The sequence below is a fragment of the Lutjanus erythropterus genome, chromosome 6 (genome assembly GCF_056507025.1).
Source record: "Lutjanus erythropterus isolate fLutEry1 chromosome 6, fLutEry1.hap2, whole genome shotgun sequence".
Lineage (NCBI taxonomy): Eukaryota > Metazoa > Chordata > Actinopteri > Lutjaniformes > Lutjanidae > Lutjanus > Lutjanus erythropterus.
The window spans coordinates 33,470,968-33,495,925 of NC_139322.1; the positions used below are offsets into that span (position 1 = coordinate 33,470,968).

Below are 24,958 nucleotides of genomic sequence, written 5' to 3' on the forward strand. Positions count from 1 at the left end.
ATCTGAGCCAAGTGCAGCACACAGTGTAGGTCTTGCTGTGACTCTAGGGACCCTTCCTGAAACTCTTACCATGCAAATGGGGCTTAAGGGGGATCTTAAACGAGCTGCAACCTAAAAATAAAAGCATTTTGTCTCCTGTCTGTCCGTCTGTCCTTCCAGATGGCGGGCCTGCAGGTGGGCAGGAAGATCTACACCATCAACGAGGACCTGCTGTTCCTCAGGCCCTTCTCCGAGGTGGAAACCATGATCAGCCAGGCCTTCTGCATGCGACGCTCCCTCCGGCTGCTGGTCGCCACCAAGGCCAAGGAGTGAGGAACACACACACATACACTCAGACACACACATATACAGACACAAATAGAGGGCACACTAGTCTGACTGGTCTTTTCTAATCCAGGATTGTGAAGATCCCTGACCACCCAGATAGCCTCTCCTTCAGACTCTGTGGTTCTGCCCCTCCTCATGTCCACGCTGTCAGGAAAGGTGAGTGACACTCATGAGAAATGACATAGTATACAAAATAGTTTTTAAAGGTAAAAGGACACCATCAGTTTGAATGTGTAATGGAAAAGTAATTGGTTTAACAGTTCACAGCTCCCAGGTAGATGTAATTAAATTAATAATTTTTCAATTTAGTGACATGTATTTTACTAATAGCCCCGGAACTGGAGATCTGTAACAGATTTGTAAAAATTTGACCTTGTTATCGCAGGATCAGTGCCAGTAAATGCTTTGAAAGTGTTTACGGTGTCAGAAAGACAAATAAATCTGGCAGAATTCAAGGGAAAGATGAGGTAACTCTAGCCTCTAACCACCTGTTACATTCTGCTTTTAGTGAGCCTTTATTAGGTTTTTATGGCCACCTGTCAGCCAGACAGCCTGTGGTCAGGGTTCAAACCCCTAATAGATCAAACTCTACTTTCAAAACACATACACGTGCACACACACACACACACACACACACACACACACACACACACACACACACACACACACACACACACACACACACACACAGTAATAGGTTTCTGAAAAGACACTTTTGTTCTTCCTTCTTATTCCTACTGCTCTGTCGTTACAACCTCCTAACCAGATATTTGCACTGCCTAGAAATAGAAAAATTAGAGATTTATGACAAGTTGGATGAGGGATGAATCCCAATGTGTAAACCAGACAGGAGTAGGAGACTCCCACAAAAACAGCAAGAAGAGAAGCTGCCGAATGTAGCAAGGAAGGAATGTGATCTCCTGGTTTTACGTCTCCACTTTCTCTCCCTTTCAGTTCCCCCCATTTCTCTCCTTTCCCCTCCCTCTCCACACTCCTCCTTTTCTCTCTTCTTGTGTCTTGAGGAGCAGTTTTTTTTCCATATGAATTCAGAGTTGTGTCTTTTTTTTCTTCCTAAATCAGTCCCCTTGTGTGATATCCTTGCATGGGTCAAGTAGCCCCAGGGTTAGGTAATTGCTGGCATCCTGCGTGGAAGTGATGCCAGCGCTGGTATTTTTAGGTCGGAGAGGAAGATGATGGAGGTGTTGATTGGACTTCCAGGCTGTAAAGCCATTAGTAGCTTGGGACAGCATGTTACAGCATTGAACCAAGTAATTTTCTATTTTCCTGAAGGAACAAAAAGGGCAAGGTTATGTACAGATAAGGGAATCACGTCCAAAATGAGATTTTCAAAAAGAGAGAATAGAAAACTGACTCATGTGCTTTGATTTAATTTTGGTGAAGATTTTTCCTAGATATAGGAGACCCTATGACACTTTCAACTCCTCTTTTTCCTGAACTTTAATGTCATGTTTACATAATAGCCCAATGTGTTGTATACAGTTCCACTGTAATTACACCACACTGTAACCTTTGACCTCAAAGCCTGTGTTGACACATTGCAGGCTGGGAGGCGGTGGCGGCCGGTCTTCAGCCCGGCCAGGTCATCCTGAAGGTCAACGGCAACAACGTCAACCACAGTGACTACCAGGAGGTCCTTGAGCACTTCACCGCACAGCACACACACCAGGAGCCTCCCCAGGCGGTGAGGGAACATGTGAAAACAAACACACACCACCTTTTCTTCATCAGAACATTTTGTAGTGTAAGCGGGGCGTTAATTGGGAGCATTTTAAAATAAATAAAACTCTGTACATGGTGTCCAGTCAGTTTTTACATTTACATCTGTGTGGTTACGGCTCTCACTGTACTGCTTTAGTTACTAGTTACTTTTCAGGTTACAGTTATTCATACACTCCTGTCTAGTGTGCCTCAAATTGTGTAACCTTCGAACGTTGCTGATATGGGTTGAGAAAATTCCCCTCCTTCTGAAGCCAGAATAACTACTTATAAGCCCTCTTGGATAAGCTGGCAAATGTATTGTCATGAAGCTAGAGACAGGGCCGTTTTTCTGAGCTCATGATAAGTTAACTTTTTATAGAGGCATGGTTCTCACAGGACAGCAACACTACACACACATGATGATCTTATAGAATATAATGCTGTAGATTTAACTAAGCAACAGTATATAAAGTAGTTCAACCTGAAACATGTTCAGTAGGTAAATGAAACATGCACATAAATGTAACAGTAATATTAATCCAAAAGCATCATATGTGGTAAAACACAGAGACCATTTTACTTAAGAATTACTTATTAACTACAAGTACACATTGCTGATACATTTTGCTTATGTAAGGTTTAGAATGCAGGAGTTTCACATGTAGTGGAGTAGTTTCACAGTGTGGTATTAGTACTTTGAATGCTTCTTTCCCCACTGGTTGTATCTTTGGAAGTTAATTTCACAGATTATTCACCAGTGTAAGACAGCTCACTAAATTCACATTCTTACAGACGAGAGACCCTCAGTGACCCAGACATTCCTGCTCTGAGACAGAACATAAAACAAAATTAACAGTAGTTAAAAGCTGGAATTAGTCACAGAAAGTTAATGTTTGAAAAACGTATTAAGAACTTCAAGGATTTCACTGACCTCGCTACACACTTGCTCTTTTAAATTTTCATCTCTGTATGATACCAATTTGGAATCATACAGCATGTTTCTTCGCTTCATCAGCGTTCTTGGCTTCAACACTGGGTGGCCTAGTGATCTCAAAACATAAATTGCTGGCTGTCACTTTGTTGCTGAAGGCCAAATGTAGTGAGAGTTGAACATTTTTCAGCTCCTCGGAGTGCAATCGTAGCCCAAAGCAACAGATAAACAGCTTGCCTCTTTCTGCTGAATTTTCATCCATTCATGCATTCATTTTAAGTTGAATTCTGTTTTAAAGTAACATTGACAGAATTTTATTTTTCAGTCATAACTGGATGCTAGTATTTACACTCCATAATACGTAGCCAACGTTAAAAATGCAACACCCACGTATGTTTGTTTGAATGTTTGGCTCCAGGCAGTATTTTACAGATGTCCTCCTTACTGTGTAAAGCACATTGTTTTGTTTTGTTATATTTAGCTCTTACTCTTCTTGCAAATCCTCTTGAACAGGCTTAGCTCAGCAGCCTTATTTTGGCCTCGTTCCAGTAAATGTTTGCTGCTTCATTTAACAGCAGGATAAATTACCAGGATGTTGTTGATGTGGCTGACTGCACTGACGAGTTCGGGGCGGTGCAGTCGGCCCCTTGTCAGGTGAAAAGTGTCGACAGGGCACGCAGAAATACCTCAGATTCTCCCTTCAAATTCTCTGTAGCAAGCACACCCACATCTTCAACTTTGTTTAAAGAAAAGCTCACACATGAGCATGACTAAATATAACAATTTCCCCTTTCTTTATCTTTCATGCTGTCTCCCTTTTTACACCTCTCACTGTATTTCTTTTTCTGCTCACTTCATGCTCACTTCTTCATTTTGATTTCTGTGATGATTTTTTTTTACACATTACAGTGATCCTTAATATAACTGTTCGACTCTTATCTCCTCTGTTTTACCCCAGTGTCAGTGGGTGTATCGTGCATTTGAGGATGTGGAACAACTAGAAAAAGACAGAGGTGCGAATGAGAAGGAGGAGAGCCTTTTCAAGCCTTATCCAGTCGAAAATGGCTCTGACCATGAGGAGGAGAGCGGCACCAATGGAACAGGTGACACATAATGTTATATCCTCTGTCTTTTTTGTGTTTCCATTTATTTTTTATTAATAAGGTCATATTTTAAAAGTTTAAAAGTTTTTTAATGCCCATACCAGATTTAATGCCAGTGACTATAAGCAATAAGTTTCACTTGTTGCCCATCAGTCAGCAAAAAGTATTAGTGTTACTTGGGAGTGTCCTTATATACTGTGGCTGCTTTGTGAGTCTGTGTAGATTGATTGCAGGCTTGATGTTAAAAATAAATCCGTCGCTGCCAAAAACATTACATCAGAATATTGTGTTCCACCTAGATTGCTATTCTCAGATGACCTCTGAATTGGGTCACAGCCTCTATGTCAGTATAATGGGTTCAACAGTCGGTAATTTGCTCTAGATATAGAAAATTCTCTGTTTCAAAATTACACATCCACATGCTATACACAGTTACAGACAGTAACACTCGTTGCCACTGTACAACAATATGTGCAGCACACTGTGTACCTCCAACATTATAGGCCATGACTCCACCTCTGCTCTCTGGAACAGATTACCTTTTTGAGGTTTTTTTGATTGCGCATTTGTGTTCTCTCTAAATGCAGAATGCTAAACTTAGAGATTTTGAAATAGAGTATATCATATGAACAGATGCTGTGATGAAAGCCACTAGACCAAATCATTACCATGTTTGTTGACATGGCAAGAATGAACTGGTACAACTGAAATTCAGCTTTGCATTCGTTCAGAGGTGCAGTAAATGTTTATTTCAGTACCCAAAAGACAAAGTACACATACTGACTGATGAAAACTGTGCTCCACAGACTACCGGCTGGCCAGACTTTCCCTCTCAGATGACCTGCCTCTGGTCAGTATGACGGTAGATAACGTTCATCTGGAGCACGGTGTCGTCTACGAATACGTCAGCACCGCCGGCATCAAGAGCCATGTCCTTGAGAAGATGGTGGAGCCCAAAGGCTGCTTCAGCCTCACCGCTAAGGTAGTTATGGAAGAAAGAGACGAAGTTTCATCATCTTAAGTGAATGAGTAAGATACTGAAGAGAGAATGTACCACAGGAGTATAAGGCATACTTTCATTCATTTATTAGCTAGATGTTGTGTAATGTTCACATCATAGAAGATCTCAACTTGGCTATTCACCATTTGGTGAGTCACTGATATTTATTCAACATGTACAATTATGACAGGATCTGAAAGCTGCAAAAGTGTTTTTTGGCCTCACTCTCTGTTTGAGTTGTTAGTGTTGGAAAGCTGAATGTTTAGCTAGATAAAAAAAAACGTACTTGCTGCTACTAGGAATGCTATTTTTGCTCGATTAAATCAAGTTTCTAGGCTTTTATTGTAGGAGTAATCCGTCCTGACTAGTGTCTCTTGTCACTACAGATTCTGGAGGCATTTTCTGGTGATGACAGCCTCTTTGTTCGTAACTGCAGCCAGCTCATCTCCCAGAGCGACCGAGTAGTTACCATGCCTCAGTACGAGTTCAGACAAATCTGTGACACCAAGCTGGAGAGTATCCGACGGCGGATCAGCAGCTATCAGCAGGTACTAAGACATACTTTTTCTGTATGCTCTTGAACACATCCAAGTGAGTTTTTAAAAGCACCAAAGATGATAATTTTATATTTTTTGAGTATTTTTTTCTATAATTTGCTGGCTTTCCAGTAGTGTTCTTTAAGTATTCAAATAAAAAAAATTAAATTTTGATCAAAGTAGGTATGTTTTAGTGTCAAAATAGCATTTTCCCCAGCCCATTCTAAAAATGTTTTTTCCACCTGACCTGATGTAGGTTTCTACATGATGACATTGTGATGATATAGTGTTGAGGGATGGGAGGGGGAGAGCATCAGCACTGTAACCTACATCATTGTTTTTTGCTAACAGCTTTCATTTGAAAACCTCGGAAAAGAGGACAGAGGGAGTCACCCTTTAAACCACTGGCAGGTGCTTCAAACTACGGCACTATATGACCTTCTAGTGTCAGTTTTGCATGTGCAAGGCCCTGCGGTCAAGTTAGTAACAGTAAATGGGTAGACTTTCAAAATAAAGGCACAAAAAACACTCAAACTACTTTGTAAGTTTAGGCAACAAAACTACTTGGGTACGTTTAGGAAAAGATAAGGGTTTGGGTTAAAAATAAGTATGTTTCTTACATTGGGTCACATAATGTAAAGTAAAATTCAATTTGCTTTCATCTGCTCAAGACAGCCAGAACTCTCCTCAACTAAATTTTTTCTAATTTTAAAATTACTTTACACCATTAATCCTTATTGTGTCTACATGTCAGATTTTCTGCAACAGTGACCATGTTTTGTGTTGAATATAAACATACAATACAAATATTAGAGCTGTCAGTCATGCAGCTAGAGTTTTCCCTAAACTATGTTTGTGTCTCTTTTTTCCACAAGTTTGCCCTGGAGCTGAGGAACAAGGCGTGGCCCTCCTTCAGGCAGGCCGGCATTCGCCCTCACCCGCTGGGCTGCATGGACTTTGTTCCCACCAACTGCCATATCAACTTCATGCAGGTCTCCTACCCCAAGAGCACTACCTCTGCCGGCAGGACTTTCAGCATCCGCTTTGGGCGCAAGAACTCCCTGTTCGGCCTGGATCCTGACCAAGGTAGCGGAGACACACACACACACACACACTTCTGTCCAATATCAAGATTTGTACTGGTTTGCTTTAGCAGAATCTCTGTCACATATCCACTGCTTAAACTAAGCTTCACTGAGATCCATCTCCTTCATTATAATAAAGCTTAACCCACTTAACACCAGCTCACTGATCATTTTGACTAATTACCCTGCGTGACCATTTAAATCCCCGCAGCACAGAGAAGGGAAAGTCAACCCTAGCCTCCCACAGTAGCCATAAGGTCTGAACAAGGATTCCCATAGTAAATTAGATAAGTGGTTTGCCATTAAGACTCCATTAGCCCCGGGCCACACTCATGTTATTGACATGAGAAGTGAATGAATGATGTCAGCAAAGACTGTGCCTCAACAGCCACATAGGAATGTGTGCCGTTCACTAAATGCTGCAGCTGAAGAGGTCAAAGGTGTGAGAAAGAGAGGGAATAAGAGGGCAAAACATTAAGAAGTTGTTCATGCACAGATACAGAAAGAAGTATCCTCTCTTCTGTCTGTTTGGCAGGACTTAATTGTGACGCAGCTTGATATTAATTAGTCTTTTGGCTTGGCTGCTGAACCCCCTCTAGTCTCAGCAAAGATGAAAATGCAATACAGCTGTCTAGACAGCAGACAGTTAGCATTGCTTGCATTGTTCCAGGATGCCTCGTCCTCATCTTTCCTCTCAGCACCAGCTGCAAGTCAGACATCTGCCTCGCAGTTGTACTGACGACATATTCAGCTCTGGTGTCTTTCAGCGTGTGTTCTGCTGCCTCAACCAGTCAACAGCCACGGAGATGATGTTTAAAGTTGCTAGTCTTTAGTGGTGCAATCAGAAATAGACTGAAATTACAAGGTTTATTACCTGAGGCGATAAAAAATTTCCAGCACTGTTCCCTGGGTTTTAAAGGTATGACTGGAATGTACATAAAATGTATGAGGGCTTCTCCATTTAATCGTAACATTCACTGTGCACTAATAGTACACACTGTGGGCTCATTGCAAGAACTTAATCCGTCTGCAGTTTTGGGATGTCTCAGGTTATTGCAGCTTAGTTTGGCATTCAACCCAAACAAACAGTTTTGCATCCTGCTCTCACTGTGCATATCAGTTGCATAAGTGCTCTTTAAGAAGTTGTTTTCCATCAAGTCTAAATGGAGAACAGACAGGCGTGTTACTTCATAAGGTTTTGAACATCTGGGGTAGATATAATTTTCAGAGAGTGAAGTCTGTTTCATTTATCTGCTGCGAACATGTTGTTTATTCTCAATTCTCCTCTCCTCCTGTAGCACAACTGAACCCCATGTCCCACACCCAGCACTGTGTGACCAGCATGGGAGCTCCATCCTGGAACTGCTCTGGCCTGGAAGGGGACGAGGCGGACAGCAGCGAGGAGGTGACCGTGGACGGAGGCGAGGGCTTGACGGACAGTCGACGGGGCGGCCACGGGGAAGGCGGGTTGAGCTTCCTGCTCAAACAGGAAGACACGGAGACCCAGGACGCCTACATTAACTTGTACAGCCGCCTGGACGTTGCTGTGAGGGAGATGAAGCAGTATGTCGCTCAGATAGATGTGTAAGTAAATATTCAATATCAACCTCTTATCTCTACCCCTGTGGCAAATGTCATCTATCAAATGAAAAGAAAGTGTTTACTCCATCCATTCAGAAACTATTTTCAGCTCCGACAGCTGCTGCGGTTATCAAATATTGGCATTCCACTGGTGTTTATATGTGAGTGGACTATTTTGGTAGCCTTCACAGTGACATTTAGAGATCTGTGCATAAAAAGCTGGGAGCTGTTATCCCCACACCAGCCTCCTGAGGCTGTTCGTCAGCCTCTCTTTGTCTGTCTGCCCTTTGCCTTGTTTAAAGCTGAGGATTTACAAAAGGAACATTCTTCAGGGCCAAAATATTTATGGGCCGGGCCGAGTACAGGAACAGGGAGTGAGGCCAGGATAACATCAAGAGAAAGAGACACATATTGTGTGTCTGTGCAAAGGAAGGGGTGTGACAATGTGGAAGAATAGATGAATTGTGAAGGCATCTATGCAGAGTGTATTATAATATAAATATAAGCATGATAATGTCTTCACATTATTTCAAGGGTTTATTCCAGAATACTTTATATCTCTTAAGCTGTCATCTAAAAATGCTAGAAATATACCACAAAAATATATTATAGTATATGCTATAAATTGTATTTAACACTTCTAAGGTGACATGTAACTTCAACATCACTAGCCATATTTTGAAAATAGAATATGCAGCATTGTTTGTAAATGAACCATTCAACATCAACCCCTCCTCCCTGGCTCATTGAACAAGAAAGAGGGGTAAAGACATAGAGTGTGAATTAAGAGAGCGAGCACCGTTAGTGAGAGCAAAGCAGTGAATCACAAAAATAAAACAAATTTATGTAAATAAATAAAATAAATGTGTGCGCGCGCATGTGTGTGTCCACTGAGCTCTCACAGACAGAGAGCAGAGGAAGGAGATGAAAAATGTGATGAAACCGTTTGTTGCTATGTTTTCATAGAGTCCTGAACTCAAATCTTGTTTTTTTAGGAGAATGCTGCATAGTTTGCCTTAAATTTGTTCTCAAATCTAATTTTGGGAATAATCCCCTGTTTTGTTTTGTTTTTCCATTCAGCCTCTTGTCATCTATCACTGAACCCACACAACTCCAGGGGGATGGTGGGGAACCTCCGGTTTATGAGCCAAGTCAACCACCCTCTCTGGCCCCCTGCGAGGACGGCTGCGACCAGGACAAAGTGGAACAAGGCGGCATTAAAAGGGTCTGCTTTAAGGTGAATGAGGAGGACCAGGAGGACTCTGGTCATGACACCATGAGCTACAGGGACTCCTACAGGTAATGGCTGAAGACTGCACCACAAATGAATCAAACTGACTTTTTGAAGATGTTGATATTAGAATGTGTTGATGAGGCTTAGAAAATACATTTCTCTAAACTGAGACCAGCTTAAGGGTCCAGTGTGTAACATGTAGGGAGATTTATCAAAAGAATAAGGCAGAAACTGTATATAATATTCTTAAATACGTTTTCATTGATGTATAATCACCTGAAAATAAGAATCATTTTCATCATGTTGCTTCAGAATGAGCTGGTTATATCTACAGAGGGTGCGGGTCCTGTTTGACAGAGGCCGCTGTGTTGATCGACCGTGTTTCTACAGTAGCCCAGAATGGACAAACTAAACACTGGCTCTATATACAGCCTTTCAAGTTTTTTCAATTTGCAGACACCGTAGGTTCCCTTACAGGCTTGAAAGGGGAGAATGGGGGAAAAATGCCACTAAATCTTACACTGGTCATTTAAAACTGAACCACAATTACACTTCTGTTGTTTGAATTTAATGATTTAGAATGATATTGTAATTCTTCCTTTCTCAGTATGCTGCCTGGTTAAAAAAACACAATTAATTATTGATGTTGGGGAAATATCTGTATTCACCTAGTTTAGCAACATCTTTATAAAGCACAAGAAGGGAGATGTGGGACACCCTTTTCTCACACCTGGATTTGTACTGTGGACGTTCAGAATCCCTCTTTACTCTACAAACCCATAAGGGTGCTCATTTCCCCCCTTTGGAGGCTAGAATTCATTCCAGATGTTGGCATTTTAACCGAGATCGAGTGCTAAAAATGACTTCAAAATGTTTTGGTCAGATCTGGTTATGTCATTTGCTTGTTGTGAGTTCATTCGGATGTTTCTGTGTGTGTGTGTGTGTGTGTGTGTGTGAGAGAGAGAGAGAGTGTGTGTATGCACGGTTCACTGGGCAGTGCTCCACTGAGCCCCACCCTCCACCACCCACTAAGATGTAGTTATTGGTTGTTGGTGTGGTGGGCTGGTGTATAATAGAGCCAAATGTTTGGGGCGCGGCCTCCTCACCCACTCTGTCATTAAGGCCCCAGCCACGCCATGTGAAACGCAACTACCTCATCGCAATAAAATGTAAAGGAAAATGTAGGCTGTTCTGTAGTATGTGTGGTGCACACACACACACGGTCCGTGAGGTGTTTACTCAGGGGTTGGAAGCCCTGTGTATAAAAAACAAAAAAAAAACTCTGTTCAAGGTGGCAGTATAAGTCTGCACCGTGAATGTGGATGAATCATCCCACTTGTGAAATTTTGGATGTGATGAAAAGTGCTTCTGTGCTCCAGAGGTGGGTGGTGAATCTTTTCTTTCATTTTTTTCTTGCTGAGAGATTCAGACATTAAAGCCTGAGGTGGTGACAGACTGCAGCAGAGCTCAACAGTCGGAGGTCACTGGCCAAGTACAGCTTGTGAGGAACATAATGTGAGAACAAGGGCAGAAAAGACTGGTTCTGTGCACGCACAGAGAGACAGACGGACGCAGGGGGGTCAAAGACAGAAAAATACAGAAAGAAATCAAGAGCGAAGAGTGTGAGAAGAAATGGTAGTCAAGTAGTGTTTGTTCTAAACTCTGGTACATTTTGTTTGTCATTAATCTTTGGCTCTCTAATGTGCACCCGTATGTGTGCGTGTGTGTTTTGGCCCTGTCAAGACCCTTTGTCTTGTATTTAGATACAGTGTATGTAGAGTGTGTCCAGGTCCAGCTGAGACAGATTACACTTCACTCCTGGCATCAAAATGCTGCTCACGTGACGATCTGTGATTGATCTTCCTTCGTTGCCTAACATTTCAGATAGTACTATTCATTCCGTCTGTTTCCTTAAACAAGAGTCTACACAAAATCAATCTAACACAGACATTTCTTTTTGGCTTCCTTTGGCAAACCAGCTCAAGATGTTCCACTTACTGACAGTAAATGGACCTTAATTTGGAGACGTAATGGACCTCTTCAGCCTGAACACAGTGTGAAAAGTCAAATTCATCTCCAATTATTTTATATTTTTTTGATTCTCGGGATGTTCCTGAGGCTGTCTCATCAAAGTCCAAATTTGTTTAACCACTTTAATGGCTGAGGAGCTCCTCAGTTTTCATTGTACATTACATTTTGGGACAATATGTCCACTCATAATTCAGGTCTTTTTCTCTGCGTGGTAGAATTTAAAGAAGGGATGAAACCAATGATTTGATTATTGATTAATCTGTCCAGCGTTTTCTTGATTAATCAATCAGTTTTTTGGACCATAAAATGTCAGAAAATGGTGAAAACTGTCGATCACTGTTTCCAAGGCGACATCCTCAAATGTCTTTTTTTGTTTACAACCCAGTGATATTCAGTTTGCTGACATAGAGAAGTAAACAAACCAGAAAATATTCACATTTGAGAAGCTGAAATCAGATACATTTTTGTTCTTGAAAAATAACTCAAAACAATCAATCAATTATCAAAATAGTCGATTAATAGTTACAGAACTAAATATATGTGATTTTACAGCCCCAGACAGTGCAAATAGGGCTTGGCTACAATTTAAGAAGCAACCTCAGAGGAGGCTTTTAATGAGTTTTCACTGGGATCCCAGTGTGTTCTCAATGTGTTTATGAATGCATTCTTACCTATATGTTGTGTTGTGAATACATCACCCAGTGTTTATTTCAATGTAAGTGTGAACAGGACCTGTGTGTGTGTGTGTGGTTCAGATTTAGGCCAGATCTGCTACTACAAGCAGGATAATTGTCACAGTGGTGATCACACTTTTGGCAGGAAGTGTGCATCTAAAATTGGAAATCACCTCCTGTGTGTATGTGTGTCAAACAGAGAGAGTGCATGTATTTATCCCAAATTCTGGAAAATACAACAGAAGCCCAATGCAGGACCAGATAGCCAGAAGGGAAATAATACAGGACACACAGTGAGAAGGAATTGTGTGTATAATGGGCAACAAATAAAGAGAAAAGCAACGGGCGGCCTGAAGTCTGATGAGGGAAAGAGTACAAACACTAAAACTTGGGTGTGTTTGTACGAGTGTTTGTGTGTGAATGAAAGCCAGCAGAGAACTGAAGCCAAACTACTAAAAGATGGTTATATTAACTCTCTGCCCATAATTGTAGCAGCTCTCACTTGGCCAACCCCCACTACTACCACCACAACCACACATTCACACACTTCTACACACACATCAGGGACCACAGGATAAACTCGGCAGGTGATATCCACCCCCCACTCCCCCACTTTGTCCTCCAGCCAAGTCGGGTAATGGCAAAGGAAGACAAAGCGTGTGTTGTAGTTTTGTAGCTCGTAGTCACTCGTAGGCCATTTGTCATGGTAATTCAGCTTGTGAATCATTCAGAGCTCCTCTAAGCGATATATAATTTGAGCCACGTAAATCTTCCACATGCTCCCGGTAATCATGTTGAATCACGTAGACATATGACTATAAATACCTGACTATGTCATTTTCCAAAATGTGTCTAAGGTAGATTAAAGTACTCCACACACACCAGTAAGAATACACTGACAACAGAACTACAGCACACTGGCACTGCTGAAAAAAACGTGTTTCTAAATGGTTTGTGTAAATAAGTGAGATGCATTGCAGTGTTTAAGTCTAATGTACAAATTTATTATTAGTCAGATGTTTGGGACTCTGATGCAGCTCCAGTTTGCTGAACGCTTCTCTGTGCAAGCCAGTGGCGGTTGTTGCTATGAGAAGCATTTAATTACCTTTGGTCTCACTGTACTGTAAATCAGAAAAGGCATTTACAATCAGAAGGATTATTTGGCAGCATAATTACAAGACGCAGCTTTCCAAATCCTCTCTGTGGTTTAACAACGAAATGAACCCTCTGCTTTGCAATGCATTTTAACTGTGTGCATTTGTATGTGTATTGGCATTGTTACAGTGAATGCAACAGCAACAGAGATTCGGTCCTGTCCTACACCAGCGTGCGAAGTAACAGCTCTTACCTGGGGAGTGATGAGATGGGATCAGGTATGCAGCTTTTCTGTCCATCTGTAAATGTAGCTCATTATAATGCAGAGCTGTACATTTTTTATGTTTTCTTCTAGAAACTCCTCATTAGAATATTTGTTATTTCATCTACAGTGTTGAATTATTTTGTCCTCCAGCACAATGGATTTCAAGTGAAATGATAATCAGTTCAGATCCAATTTTGAGTAAACGCAAGAAAAAGTGTGTCACTGTCCAAACAGACAACACCAGAGAGTGAATTCAACATAAACAACATAAGCTAGGCTGAAGCAAACACATGCTTCCTGAGTGTCAAACAACGGCAAGAAATAATGGCTGTTTAAGTAAGAATTATCTGTAGTGAATCCTTTTTAATTTGTCATAATGTTGTTCATATGTCATGCATTCAGGGTGCCAAAACAGTGAGACACTGTAGATATTTCCTGGAGGTGAATATGGTCAGATATTTCAGACGCAACATTTCATAATCCTCGCAGCCACATTTATCGTGCTGTGAGCCAAGTATGTGTCCACTGCTGTTTATCACTTTGTTTATATCAGCATTATATTTTAAACAGCCCACAATGAGACACTCTCTTGAAATGGTTTATTATCCTTCCTCGTCTCCAATTCGATGCATCAGACTTTACATGAAAACAGATGGATAGAAACATGTTTTAATAAGCGCAGATGTTCAAATGTTCAAAAGTGAATGCTGGTGTCCAAATGTGTAATTACTCCTCAACTTCTTTTTTTTTTTTCTTGCCTGCTAGGCGACGAGCTGCCGTGTGACATGAGGATCCCCTCAGACAAACAGGACAAGCTGCACGGCTGCCTCGAGCACCTTTTCAACCAGGTTAGTTCAAGGGCTCAGTACACCATTATCTGTATCCATATCTGTTCAACCAAGTAAATTATCTTTATCCGTCTCCATGCTTGGAATGTTCAGGGTTTAAACCAGACATGGGCGGTGCTTAAACTGCAAGTGTGCGGGATTAAAGATTGTTTAGATAAAAGATTGTTTATTATAAAATTACAGAACAGACACAGAATGGAGCTTCAGGTCAATGTTTTTGGTCACATGACTAAGAGAACTATTACAGACCAAGTTTTTAGAAACTTAAATGAATAAACTTAAGTGAACACGTGCAGTATTAGCTACTTACATCATTCATCATGAGCGCTGATATTATCGACACATTTCACTCTGATGGTACTTGAGCTTGTAAAAAGTACATTATCCATACTGGATATTAGTTTCATCCAAGTACTTGGTCAGTCCTAGGAATTAGTACATGTATTTTAAGATGTTTTGTGTTGCCGAATTGTACACTGTCCCTAATCACTTCTCCAAACCCTTAATTAAATCTAATCCTAATTTCACCAAAACATGAATTAATCTTTATTCTCAAACTACACCTTAGAAGAAGTGACTGACTGAGAGTTTGAACTCAGTCAGAAGATTTAAAACTGAGAGATAGTAAAACAAGAACACACACACATGTCAGCCTTACCCCCACCACCGCTGCCGCCAAACCATTTGGAACAGAGATTGTGATAGTAATCAGTCAGCATCTGGGCTGAGTTACCTCGTGGAGCTCTCTGTCCTCTGGTCAGGATCCCACTTTTCTCTCTCATCTTTCACTTGACCTCCTTTCTTTCTTTCCTTAAAGTACGCTTCTCTTTCTCTGCATTTCCTCACACACACACATATAAACTCTCACTGGTACGTGGGCTCGGTTGAAGACATCCATCCATCTTTTCATCTCCTCTTACCAGCATTTGATGTTGCTCCCATGACTGCCCTCGTGGGGTGCACTCACTTTGGCTGCTTTAGTTCTTTCCACATGTAAACAGCAGCTCAGGGGGCCTGAAAACACAAGCCTTGTTGTTATTAATGCTGAAATACACTTACCAGGAGGCATCACAGAGTTGTGTGTGTGTGTGTGTGTGTGTGTGTGTGTGTGTGTGTGTGTGTGTGTGTGTGTGTGTGTGTGTGTGTGTGTGTGAGTATGTTTGAATGACACAAAAAGAAAGGAGGAAGCTGGAAGATAGATTAGGGCTGAGTATCAATGAGGACAGAGGAAACCTGATTGATTACCTTATCTTTCTGTGTGTGTGTGTGTGTGTGTGTGTGTATCCTTTTATTTTTGCACACAGGTTGACTCCATCAACAGCCTACTCAAAGGACCTGTCATGGCCAAGGCCTGCGAGGAGACTAAGCACTTTTACTCTGACCACAGCCAACCAGGTACACATTTTAACTTGTGTGTAGTGACAGCTTGAAAGATTAAAGGGTGTGTCTGTGTCGTCATGCTGCTGTTATAATACTAGGTGTGCATCAAGAGGTTGTTTCTCAGTGTGCTGTTATGCACAGAGGAGTGGAATTATGGAATGAGTTTCCATCAGAAATTACACATCTAAACTTTTTTAAAAACACTTTTACTAATTAAAGAAATATTTAATGGCACAGAGCACCAGCCTCTCTTTCAAATGGGACATGTTTTGCTACATAGTATTAGACTAATGATCATTAATGAGGGCCTTTCCTGGTCATGTATCATTTTATTTTCACTTTATTTTCTCTGTTACATTATATGCTGTGCTATTAGTATTACTTTGAGCAGAATGAAATGTCTTACTTGTCCCCTTTTTCCTTGACTTTTTGAATTTGTTTAACATTATGATGTAATGTTTACTTGTGTGGACTCCAGGAAGAGTGGTCGCTACCTTGGTAGTGGCTAATGGGGATCCAAATAAATAAATAACAATAATACAGCTGTCACACAGCAGCTACACGCACTCACACATTCTTGCGTTTTATGTGAACAGAGTTCCGCCAAACAGAAGATTGGACTGTGCGTTGTCGTTACATTATCCACAAGAACATCCAGGAGGACCCTTGGAACCTGCCCAGCTCTATTAAAACCCTGGTGGAGAGCCTGCAGAGATTTGTAGATGGTGAGTGGAACACACACACACACACACACACACACACACACACACACACACACACACGGTATACAGTTACAATCAGTCAGTCCATCTTGTTTTTCTTCTTCCTCTACAGATGGAAAGAACCAGCTCCTCCTGGCTCTGCTGAAGTGCACAGGTAGAGTAACATGTCAGTGTTTAATAGAAACCAGTTCATATTCAGAGTGAGCTGATGGCGAATAATCAAACTAGAAAAAAAAAATCCAGCTCTAATTTTCCATAAAATCTACCAGAGGACTTGTCAAGTCCGGCTGTACAATCGCTCAGCAGAGTTCAGTCTGAAGCAGCAGGAAAAGCCTCATAACTGGAGTATTTTAAATGATTCCAACAGTTTAGAGTTTCTGAGCAAATGAGATCATCCATCATATGAAAATACAGCCGGTTCTACATGAGGACATCTGCAGGTCTTTAAAATATCTCCAAAGATTATTAAATTATCACAAAAATGTTTATTTAACATGTCAAGAATATAGTTTCTCTGGAATTTTTCAACATGTAATGAAGTTATATTTTTATTGTCTTTATTGTCAGTTTTTTCAGTTTGTCACATTAGCTTTGAAGCAATGCACTTTTATGTTAATAATAAACAGCCTAATGTAATTGTCTGTGATGTAGCCATATACCAAGTATGTTTTGATTTCATCACATCAGCTTTATTACAAAGAGATAAAGCAGATGTTTAAATTTATTTAATTTCCAGTGTAATTAAATAGTTCTAAAAAGTCTTAGTTTAATTTCCCAGATGTGGATCATATCCAGGTTGAGGCCAGTTGTTCTGTATGTTTGTACAGGAATGAGGCTGGGTGTCGGGGCACATGAAGCTCCAGTCACTTTGAACTGTGCACAGTGGCAGATGGTGCTGGTTAATGGGCGATATTCTCTCTAGGGATCCAGGCTAATGGAATCAAGTATACAAACCTTAGTAACTCCAGGACACGTGTAATGAGGAAGGTTACCTTGTAACCTTTGTGCCCCCCCCCCGATCTCCCTCCATCACTCACTGACATCAAAACTTCTCTTGCTCTCCAACCTCCCCAACACCAGACACATCTCTGCAGCTGCGACGGGATGTGATCTTCTGCCAGGCGGCGACGGCCGCCCTGTGCACGCTGGCGGAGCAGCTGTTGGCGGCGCTGCGGTCGCGGTTCAACAACGCTGGCGAGTACCAGGAAGACGGCAAAGAGACGAGCCGCAAGTGGCTGGAGCAAATATCCGTCATTGGCGTGCTGTTGCACTTCCAGTCCACGCTAGCGCCACACCTGGTGAGGACAGGTGTTCTGTTGAACTGTTTGACAAAAAGGACAAACTGATGGGTTTTCAAATGCAGCCCCACTTTGTAATGTAAATTCATGAATTGGAAGCCATAGCTGATGCAGTTTTAAAGGGATAGTTTGAAGTTTTTGAAGTTGGCTTCTATGAGGTACTTGTCAGTAGTCAGTTACCTACAGCAGATGCCAGTCAGCAAGTCCCCAATTTTAAGTACCAGCACGGAAACTAAGTAATGTACTGCTGTGAACAGGATCATCAACAAGGCAACAGGTATTTTTTCCTCAAGTCTATGCTATATTTAGAATATTTTCACCACTTAAACTTGCCATCAGACAGCCTTTTGTGATATGAAACAGCTGTTATATAAGCCAGATATCAAAAACCATCCAAACTCCCGCAACACGGTAGTTCCTGATATACTGCTGCCTCCATTGGTTAGTTTGTTACTACTGCTACTGTAATACACTTACTGTGTGTAAGTAACTCATATAAGCCTATATCAAATAATCCAAACTATCCCTTTCAGCAAACATCTAAATGTAGTGTTTTTCCTGTTGTATCCACATTTGTGAAGTGTTTTGGGTTTTTATGGTCGTCTTGCCCTGCAGCTGCCTTACCACCATCAAAACTCTCATCCTGGTGCGACCTCTGAGCTTTTCTTTTCTCTCCTCCCGGCAGAAAGAGGAGCGGACCATGCTGGAAGACACCAAGGCGGCCCTGTTGGATTTGGACAAAGTCACTGTGTTCTTCAGGCAACTGGAAGATGAGTGTCTAGTCGCAAGTAAGAGACTCCATCAACAAAGACTGACTTGGCTCTTTCAAACCACGCTGCCGCTAATGAGCAGCTGTATGGTTTGACCAACTCTGAATAAAGTTCCATTATGTGCATGTATGGTAGCTATTGAGGGTGAAATTGCCATTTTGCCGTTGCAGATTTAATTTTCTTTTCAGTGTAGAGCGAGTGAATAGGGAGCTAAAACAACACTATAATGGCCCCATAAATCATCTTAAACAAGGGCAGAGCCTCGTCCTCGTTGTCCTTGTATTACAGATAAGATGGTCCCTTCCTGTCAGGCTGTGATGGGCTTCATTTAAACTTTAGTGCCGCTCTGAGACACATGAAATACTAACACATATATGGTAGGGCTAATATTGCAATTATTTTGACAGATACTGCAATTGCAGTGAGTCAAATTTTTAGCAAGAAAGAACTTTTTGCATTTCATTTTCACAGAAGAACATAGTAAAAATTATTACAGCTGTAATGATTAGTTGATTAATCATTTAGCTATCAACTATTAAATAATTCACCAACTATTTTGAAAGTTTATTTAATAATTTTGACTAATCTTTTTTTAAAAAAAATCCAAATTCTCTGATTTCAGTGTCTCAGATGTTAATATTGTCTGGATTGCTTAGTTTTCTCTGACAGTAAACTGAATGTCTTTGGGCTGTGGACAAAATAAGACACTTGAGGAAGTAACCTTTAGTTTGGGAAAAACAGATCAACATTTTTCACCATTTTTTTTCATGAAAATGATTGACATTAATTGATAAAGAAAATAATTATTTGCAGTCCTGAATGAAATGAGTGTGAATGAATGTGATTTTTGCTGGTGTATTTACTAAACATGCATGTTCACGCCTCAATGCTTCATTAATGATGAAGATAGATTTTACCTTGATCAAAGGATTGCAGCTCCTGCAATTAGAATATTGCTCTTGACATATTGGGATTTTGATAATTTTTTTGATTAACTGTTGTTCCCTGATATATGGTGGAAGGACCCACAGATATTCACAAACAGCACATTTAAACACTCACATATATGTAATATTCTTGCACCCCATGCAGCTGTGCTGTAGTAGAGAAATATGCCTTTGGACCATGAAAATGATTTTGTGGTTTGCATCATTTCTGTCCTGCGAAACCGTTTAAGGTCAGAACAGAGTAAGCCTTCAAATACAATAGAGCGCTGCAGCAGTTTTCAAATAAGGATGCACCTAGGTTGCTCACAGTGGGCATTGTGAGCATCTTGACACGAGTGTGTGTATATTAAGTTTAAGACCTGGGGTATTTGGGTCTTTAATAACCTCAGTATCTGTATTCAATGAAGCACTCCTGGCTACCAAAAGCCTTAAAGCCGGCAGATACAAAGGCGACTGCATCCTGAATCAGTTTTCTTTTCAGCTGCCTCAATATGGCCAGCAGAGATTGCCGCTCAAAGGAAAAGCAAAACATGCACTTCCCATTTTAGGAGGCAAGGCCAAGGATGAAGCAAGGATATGCTATTATAGGTTCACACTCAGCAGCAGAAAGTATTTAGTGCACACATGCTTATATTGTACACAAGCATGCCAATCAATGGATGCACTAACACATACATTTACTTGGTCATTCATACTGTAGAGCTATATAGTGTGCAGACTCGTCCACTTTGACGTAAAAAAAAAATAGTTTTAACCAAACTGCTCTGCTGAAGTTGCATTTTCTACTCAGACTGCTGCAGTGCAGGCAGATGGTTTGTGGCGACAGAGTCCATTGGACAGTATTGATTTGCTAATAGCATCTTCAGCAGGCTGGGAGGTATACTGTACTGTACTGTACTGTAGGTGGTATGAGGTGGTAGAGTCATGTAAGCAGCACAGAGCCTGAGGCCCCCTGAGTTCAGCCTGAAGCATCACAGCCAATTCCACAGGATTATTGCTTGATGGGTTCTCGAGGAAAGAGTGCTGACCCAGGAGGTCGCTCAGTAAAAAGTCATCTCTTCCATTTCCAGAGAACTGCTCACGTGCCAGTCGGAAAATGTTAAGAGAAATCAACTTGTAAATTATTGCTAGTCATGTATTGTTTATAGAATTAGAAAAGGTCACTGCTCTCCATACAAGTAATGACAAATTCTTTTAAACTACAAATGTTTTAGGTGCAGAAAGATAAAGAAAGATTAAAAATGTACCAGACATAGACATAAATATGTAAATGGTACATATAGATGATGATTTCATCATGTGAGGCAATGACATGTCTTTTATTTTGCTTCTTTTAAAGTGTCAAAATCTGATTCCACCAGTGTATTTACCAGCTGCCACTACATAAAAAACAGCTTACAGATATAAAAGTATGTGTACCGTGGATTTTCCCAATATGACTAACACGCAGGTAACTACCACTGTTACATTTAAATAGACTTTCGTCATTTTTTCCATTACTGTGCAGTCTGTGGCAGTGTCAAAGCAAAACTAAGGCCGTGCTGGAGACACTGTGGACTCTCCGCATACATCAGGATGTAGTTTCTGAAATCATCGTGTAGAAAAAGTGCAAATTATTTGAAATGACTGATGCTCACCAATGCAGCTCCCCAATTTTTAATGGAACTGGAAAACCTGCACTATAACAGCCTCTGACTCTGACTGTGGCAAATGTATTGGAGGATCTACTGTAAAACTTCACTATTCCTTATTCTATTAGTGTTGAGTTTTGTATTTGTAAAATGCTGAAAACAAATGATTCACAGTTCTAGAGCTGCAACAATTACTAGATTAATTCATTAGTTGTCAACTATTAAATTAATCACTAACTATTTTGATTATTGATTAATTGTTTTGAGTCATTTTTTAAGAAAAAATGTCCAAATTCTCTAACTTCTCAAATGTGATTTGGTTTGGGTTGTCAACAAAACAAGACATTTGAAGACGTCATCTTAGGCTTTTGGGAAACAGTGATCAGCATTTTTCAGCATTTTCTGACATTTTATGGACTGCTCAATTCAATCAATTCATTGAGAAAATGGTCAACAGGTTAATCGATAATGGAAATAATTGTTAGCTGCAGCCCTGCACTGTTCACTCTGTGGACATCCATAACTAATTTTCTAAAAGCAATTAACAGTAACTAAATTAACGGCCATTATAATTCCAACATTTTCATTTGTTGAGTTTGATAGTATAATAATGCAGTCTTGTTAATGTCTTCCTTGTCTGTGCCTGTTTATTGCAGACACACCCGTGTGTTACCAGGTGGAGGGCAGCCGGCAGGCCCTGAGGGTCACCCTGTACCTGGACAGCTGTCACTTCAGTGAGCTGCCCAGTCGGCTGCAAAACGGAGGCAGCCTCAAGCTTCACACTGTCCTCTTCACCAGGGGTGAGTACTGGGCAGACTGGGACAGAGGAAGTGGAGAGAAAACTAGAAGTCCAGGGTGTAAATAAATGGCTACAGCATAACACAACAGTGGCACATGCAACTGGGTGTTGTTCCTTTTAAAATACAATACCTGAGTACTAAAGCAATGGTTTTAAATAGAATTTCAGTTTAAGTTCTTGCTTAAATTATTGATTAAATTAGGCTTTATCTTTTTTTGTTTTTAATGCACAAGCCAGGGAATGAAAATCACTTATATGCACTATACATTGTATAATTTAAAACCCCTCTCAGTGCATTATGAAGCCTATCATATGTGCACATTTCCTGATAGCTTTTATTGAGTTAGATTGACGCCTTTACGGTCTCCTTTGCTGCTGTGCTCCTTCTAGCTCTCCATCACTCTCAGCTGGCCTCATATGAATGGATAGCATTATGCATCAAGCCTGTCTGCCAAATAGCCATTAATTTTCCATAGACAAGTGCCAGTTGGAACACTAACCCAATGAGAAAGCTCATATTGCCCTCATGTAGTGCTGCAGCACGGCTTCAGAGTGATGCAGGCGTGGTGATTTGTGGATGAACACTGACACCTACTGGGAAGTAGACTCTGCTGCAGGTTGGAGGGGGCAGGGAGTGTGGGGCACCTAAAGATATTGCAGATGCTATTTGTGTGAGTGTGTGGCCATATCTGGGAGCACCATATGTCCTCATATAGATTAAAAAAGTCCTCTGAAGTAAGGAGTAAGGGTATTTTTGCCTGTTCTGACTTTTTCGAAAATATTAAGATTAGGATTATATTTAAGGCCTAATTTGGTCTTCAGAGTTAATATTAAAATTATATTCATGTTAGTTTAAGGATGATGAGGTTTGAAGCAGTTAGTATAAAAGTTGTCATGTAAATATGTGATAATATAAATGCGTTCCTCTGTGTGTTGATCTGAATGCCTCCTGTCCGTTTAATCCAGCTCTGGAGCGTCCTGAGGGAGTGTCCCAGCAGGACTACGCAGCCATGGAGGAGTTCCAGCAGCGCACCAACGCCATCTCACTAGAGAAGGTCAAGGCCTACTACCGCAGACTCAGGTAGACTATGCTGTGCACTGCATCACAGCCCTCCAGCGGCTTACTCACTAGCACTCAGGATATATTTCACCTTAAAGGGAGCGTTCACCCCCTGGTGTTGCATAAGCAAGCAAGAACTACGCTTTGATTGCTGTTTCACTTTTCTTTTAACTATTTTCAAGGTCCAGAATTTTTCAAGGTTAGAACTGTATCATTTATCTAGACCTGCCTCTGACAAAGCCCCACATCAACAAACAGGATTTTGTTGGCTATGTGAATGGCTCCTTTAGTGATGCCAAATTGCTCTGTGCTACTGTTTCTCAGACATCAGCACGTGTAGTTTTACTTTGTAATGAATGTGATCAAAAGGTCAAAATACAGTCAAAATTGTTAATTTTTTAATAATTTCTCTTTGAAAAATAAACATGATAATCATAGTTTTTAAGCATAATTTGTACAGGCTATGCAAGATGTTTACATCAAAACCTCATGTGTATTCAAACAAGTGTAAACTTTTCATGTATTTTTTAATTTGTAAAGATTTACAGAGCTACTTTAGTTATTATTGTTAATTGCCCTTTAATATAGTCATGTCTTTTAAATAACATGTTAATATGGTCGTGATTTCTCATATGTCCACACACTAATTCCCACAAAATGACTCATGCAACATCAATAAATAATGAAACATGTAGTGTAGCAGATGCATATTCTATAAAGCAATGTACTCCACTGTAGATGCTCGATGACTCAGCTCTCACATCGAGTGACTCAGAGGAGAAAAAATCTGTAGATTTTCGAAGGAGATGGAGAGTTTAAAAAACTGAAATAGATATGTTTTTGTCCTAACAGGGCTTTCTATTTGGAGAAGTCCAATCTCCCAACAGACTCCAACACCACAGCGATGAAGATAGACCAGGTAAATATCCACTGATTCTGCAGCCTATATGTTCTTTTATCACGTAACTTATATCCTGTTCTTGTAACATAAGTCCATTTTTATATAATGTTGTGACTGAATATAAATGCAAGCACAGATACTGGGCCTTGAAGTTAGAGACCTTCAACCAAGCATTTCAAAAGTAAGATGAACTGGTGTCCTGTTCCCTCCACTGGAAACCCCCCACTAGCTCGTCAAGACTCCTCCTATTAACTCTAACTAACCTCGGCACTCCAACATCATAAACTGCTTCCATTTGAACCTGAAAATCCTAAACTGACTGTAGCTGAAATAGATCCCACTGATTCAAACTGTGTAGAACACACAGTAGTTTCAATTGACCTTTTTTACGGCAGCCATATTGATATTAAATAGCAGAGAAAACACAGGTGTCACCAGTGATGGTAATTAAGTTTCCACTCAGGTCAGACAGAGTCAGGGTGCTGCTCTTGTGAATGTTGGCTCCCCTCAAAGGCTCTGCTAGGCTAAATTTAATGGGACCTTAATTAGTATCATTGGTAACACCTGTTTTTACCTCACTATGTCATATCAATATGACTGCCATGAAAATTGTCTGTATAGCGAGCTTTATTCTCAAAGACTGCAAAGAGTTGAATTTCTATGTCTTATTTTTGATGGATTTCTCCCTATTTCTGCTGGTACCATCTTAACAAGTCAGTTACTCTACTTATTCTAGTATTGAATATTCAAAATATATCAAGTGGCATAAGACAATAATTTTTTTTTAATAAAAATCAACTTTATGTCTATGTTCTATCTCATTTCTCTCTACTTATTATTTTCCTTATGTCAGTAGTATCACTTGTCTTGAGAAAAATTGACAGACCTTGAATTTGCATAAAGTACATAGGGAACAAGTGACTTTTTCCCTCCAGTTTGTTCTATAAAATACAGGTTTTAACTCTCAGTAGAGTGATGTAGGGATGATGTATTTTTTTAGGCCAACCTGTAATTTAGCATC

General features: G+C 40.5%; 1 protein-coding gene across 1 annotated transcript in view; it reads left to right on the forward strand.

The window, feature by feature from the left end:
* Positions 1-24,958, forward strand: part of prex1 (phosphatidylinositol-3,4,5-trisphosphate-dependent Rac exchange factor 1) — a 99,717-nt gene that overhangs the window by 70,151 nt on the left and 4,608 nt on the right. The window contains exons 18-36 of the mRNA XM_084721742.1: positions 160-308; positions 398-483; positions 1,890-2,029; positions 3,936-4,080; positions 4,887-5,062; positions 5,467-5,628; positions 6,492-6,702; positions 8,000-8,285; positions 9,363-9,581; positions 13,506-13,594; positions 14,347-14,429; positions 15,734-15,824; positions 16,406-16,534; positions 16,644-16,685; positions 17,612-17,829; positions 18,515-18,617; positions 21,834-21,977; positions 22,943-23,057; positions 23,889-23,955. Of these exons, the coding sequence (XP_084577868.1) occupies positions 160-308; positions 398-483; positions 1,890-2,029; positions 3,936-4,080; positions 4,887-5,062; positions 5,467-5,628; positions 6,492-6,702; positions 8,000-8,285; positions 9,363-9,581; positions 13,506-13,594; positions 14,347-14,429; positions 15,734-15,824; positions 16,406-16,534; positions 16,644-16,685; positions 17,612-17,829; positions 18,515-18,617; positions 21,834-21,977; positions 22,943-23,057; positions 23,889-23,955 (2,655 nt within the window). The remainder of the gene's footprint in view (positions 1-159; positions 309-397; positions 484-1,889; positions 2,030-3,935; positions 4,081-4,886; positions 5,063-5,466; positions 5,629-6,491; positions 6,703-7,999; positions 8,286-9,362; positions 9,582-13,505; positions 13,595-14,346; positions 14,430-15,733; positions 15,825-16,405; positions 16,535-16,643; positions 16,686-17,611; positions 17,830-18,514; positions 18,618-21,833; positions 21,978-22,942; positions 23,058-23,888; positions 23,956-24,958) is intronic.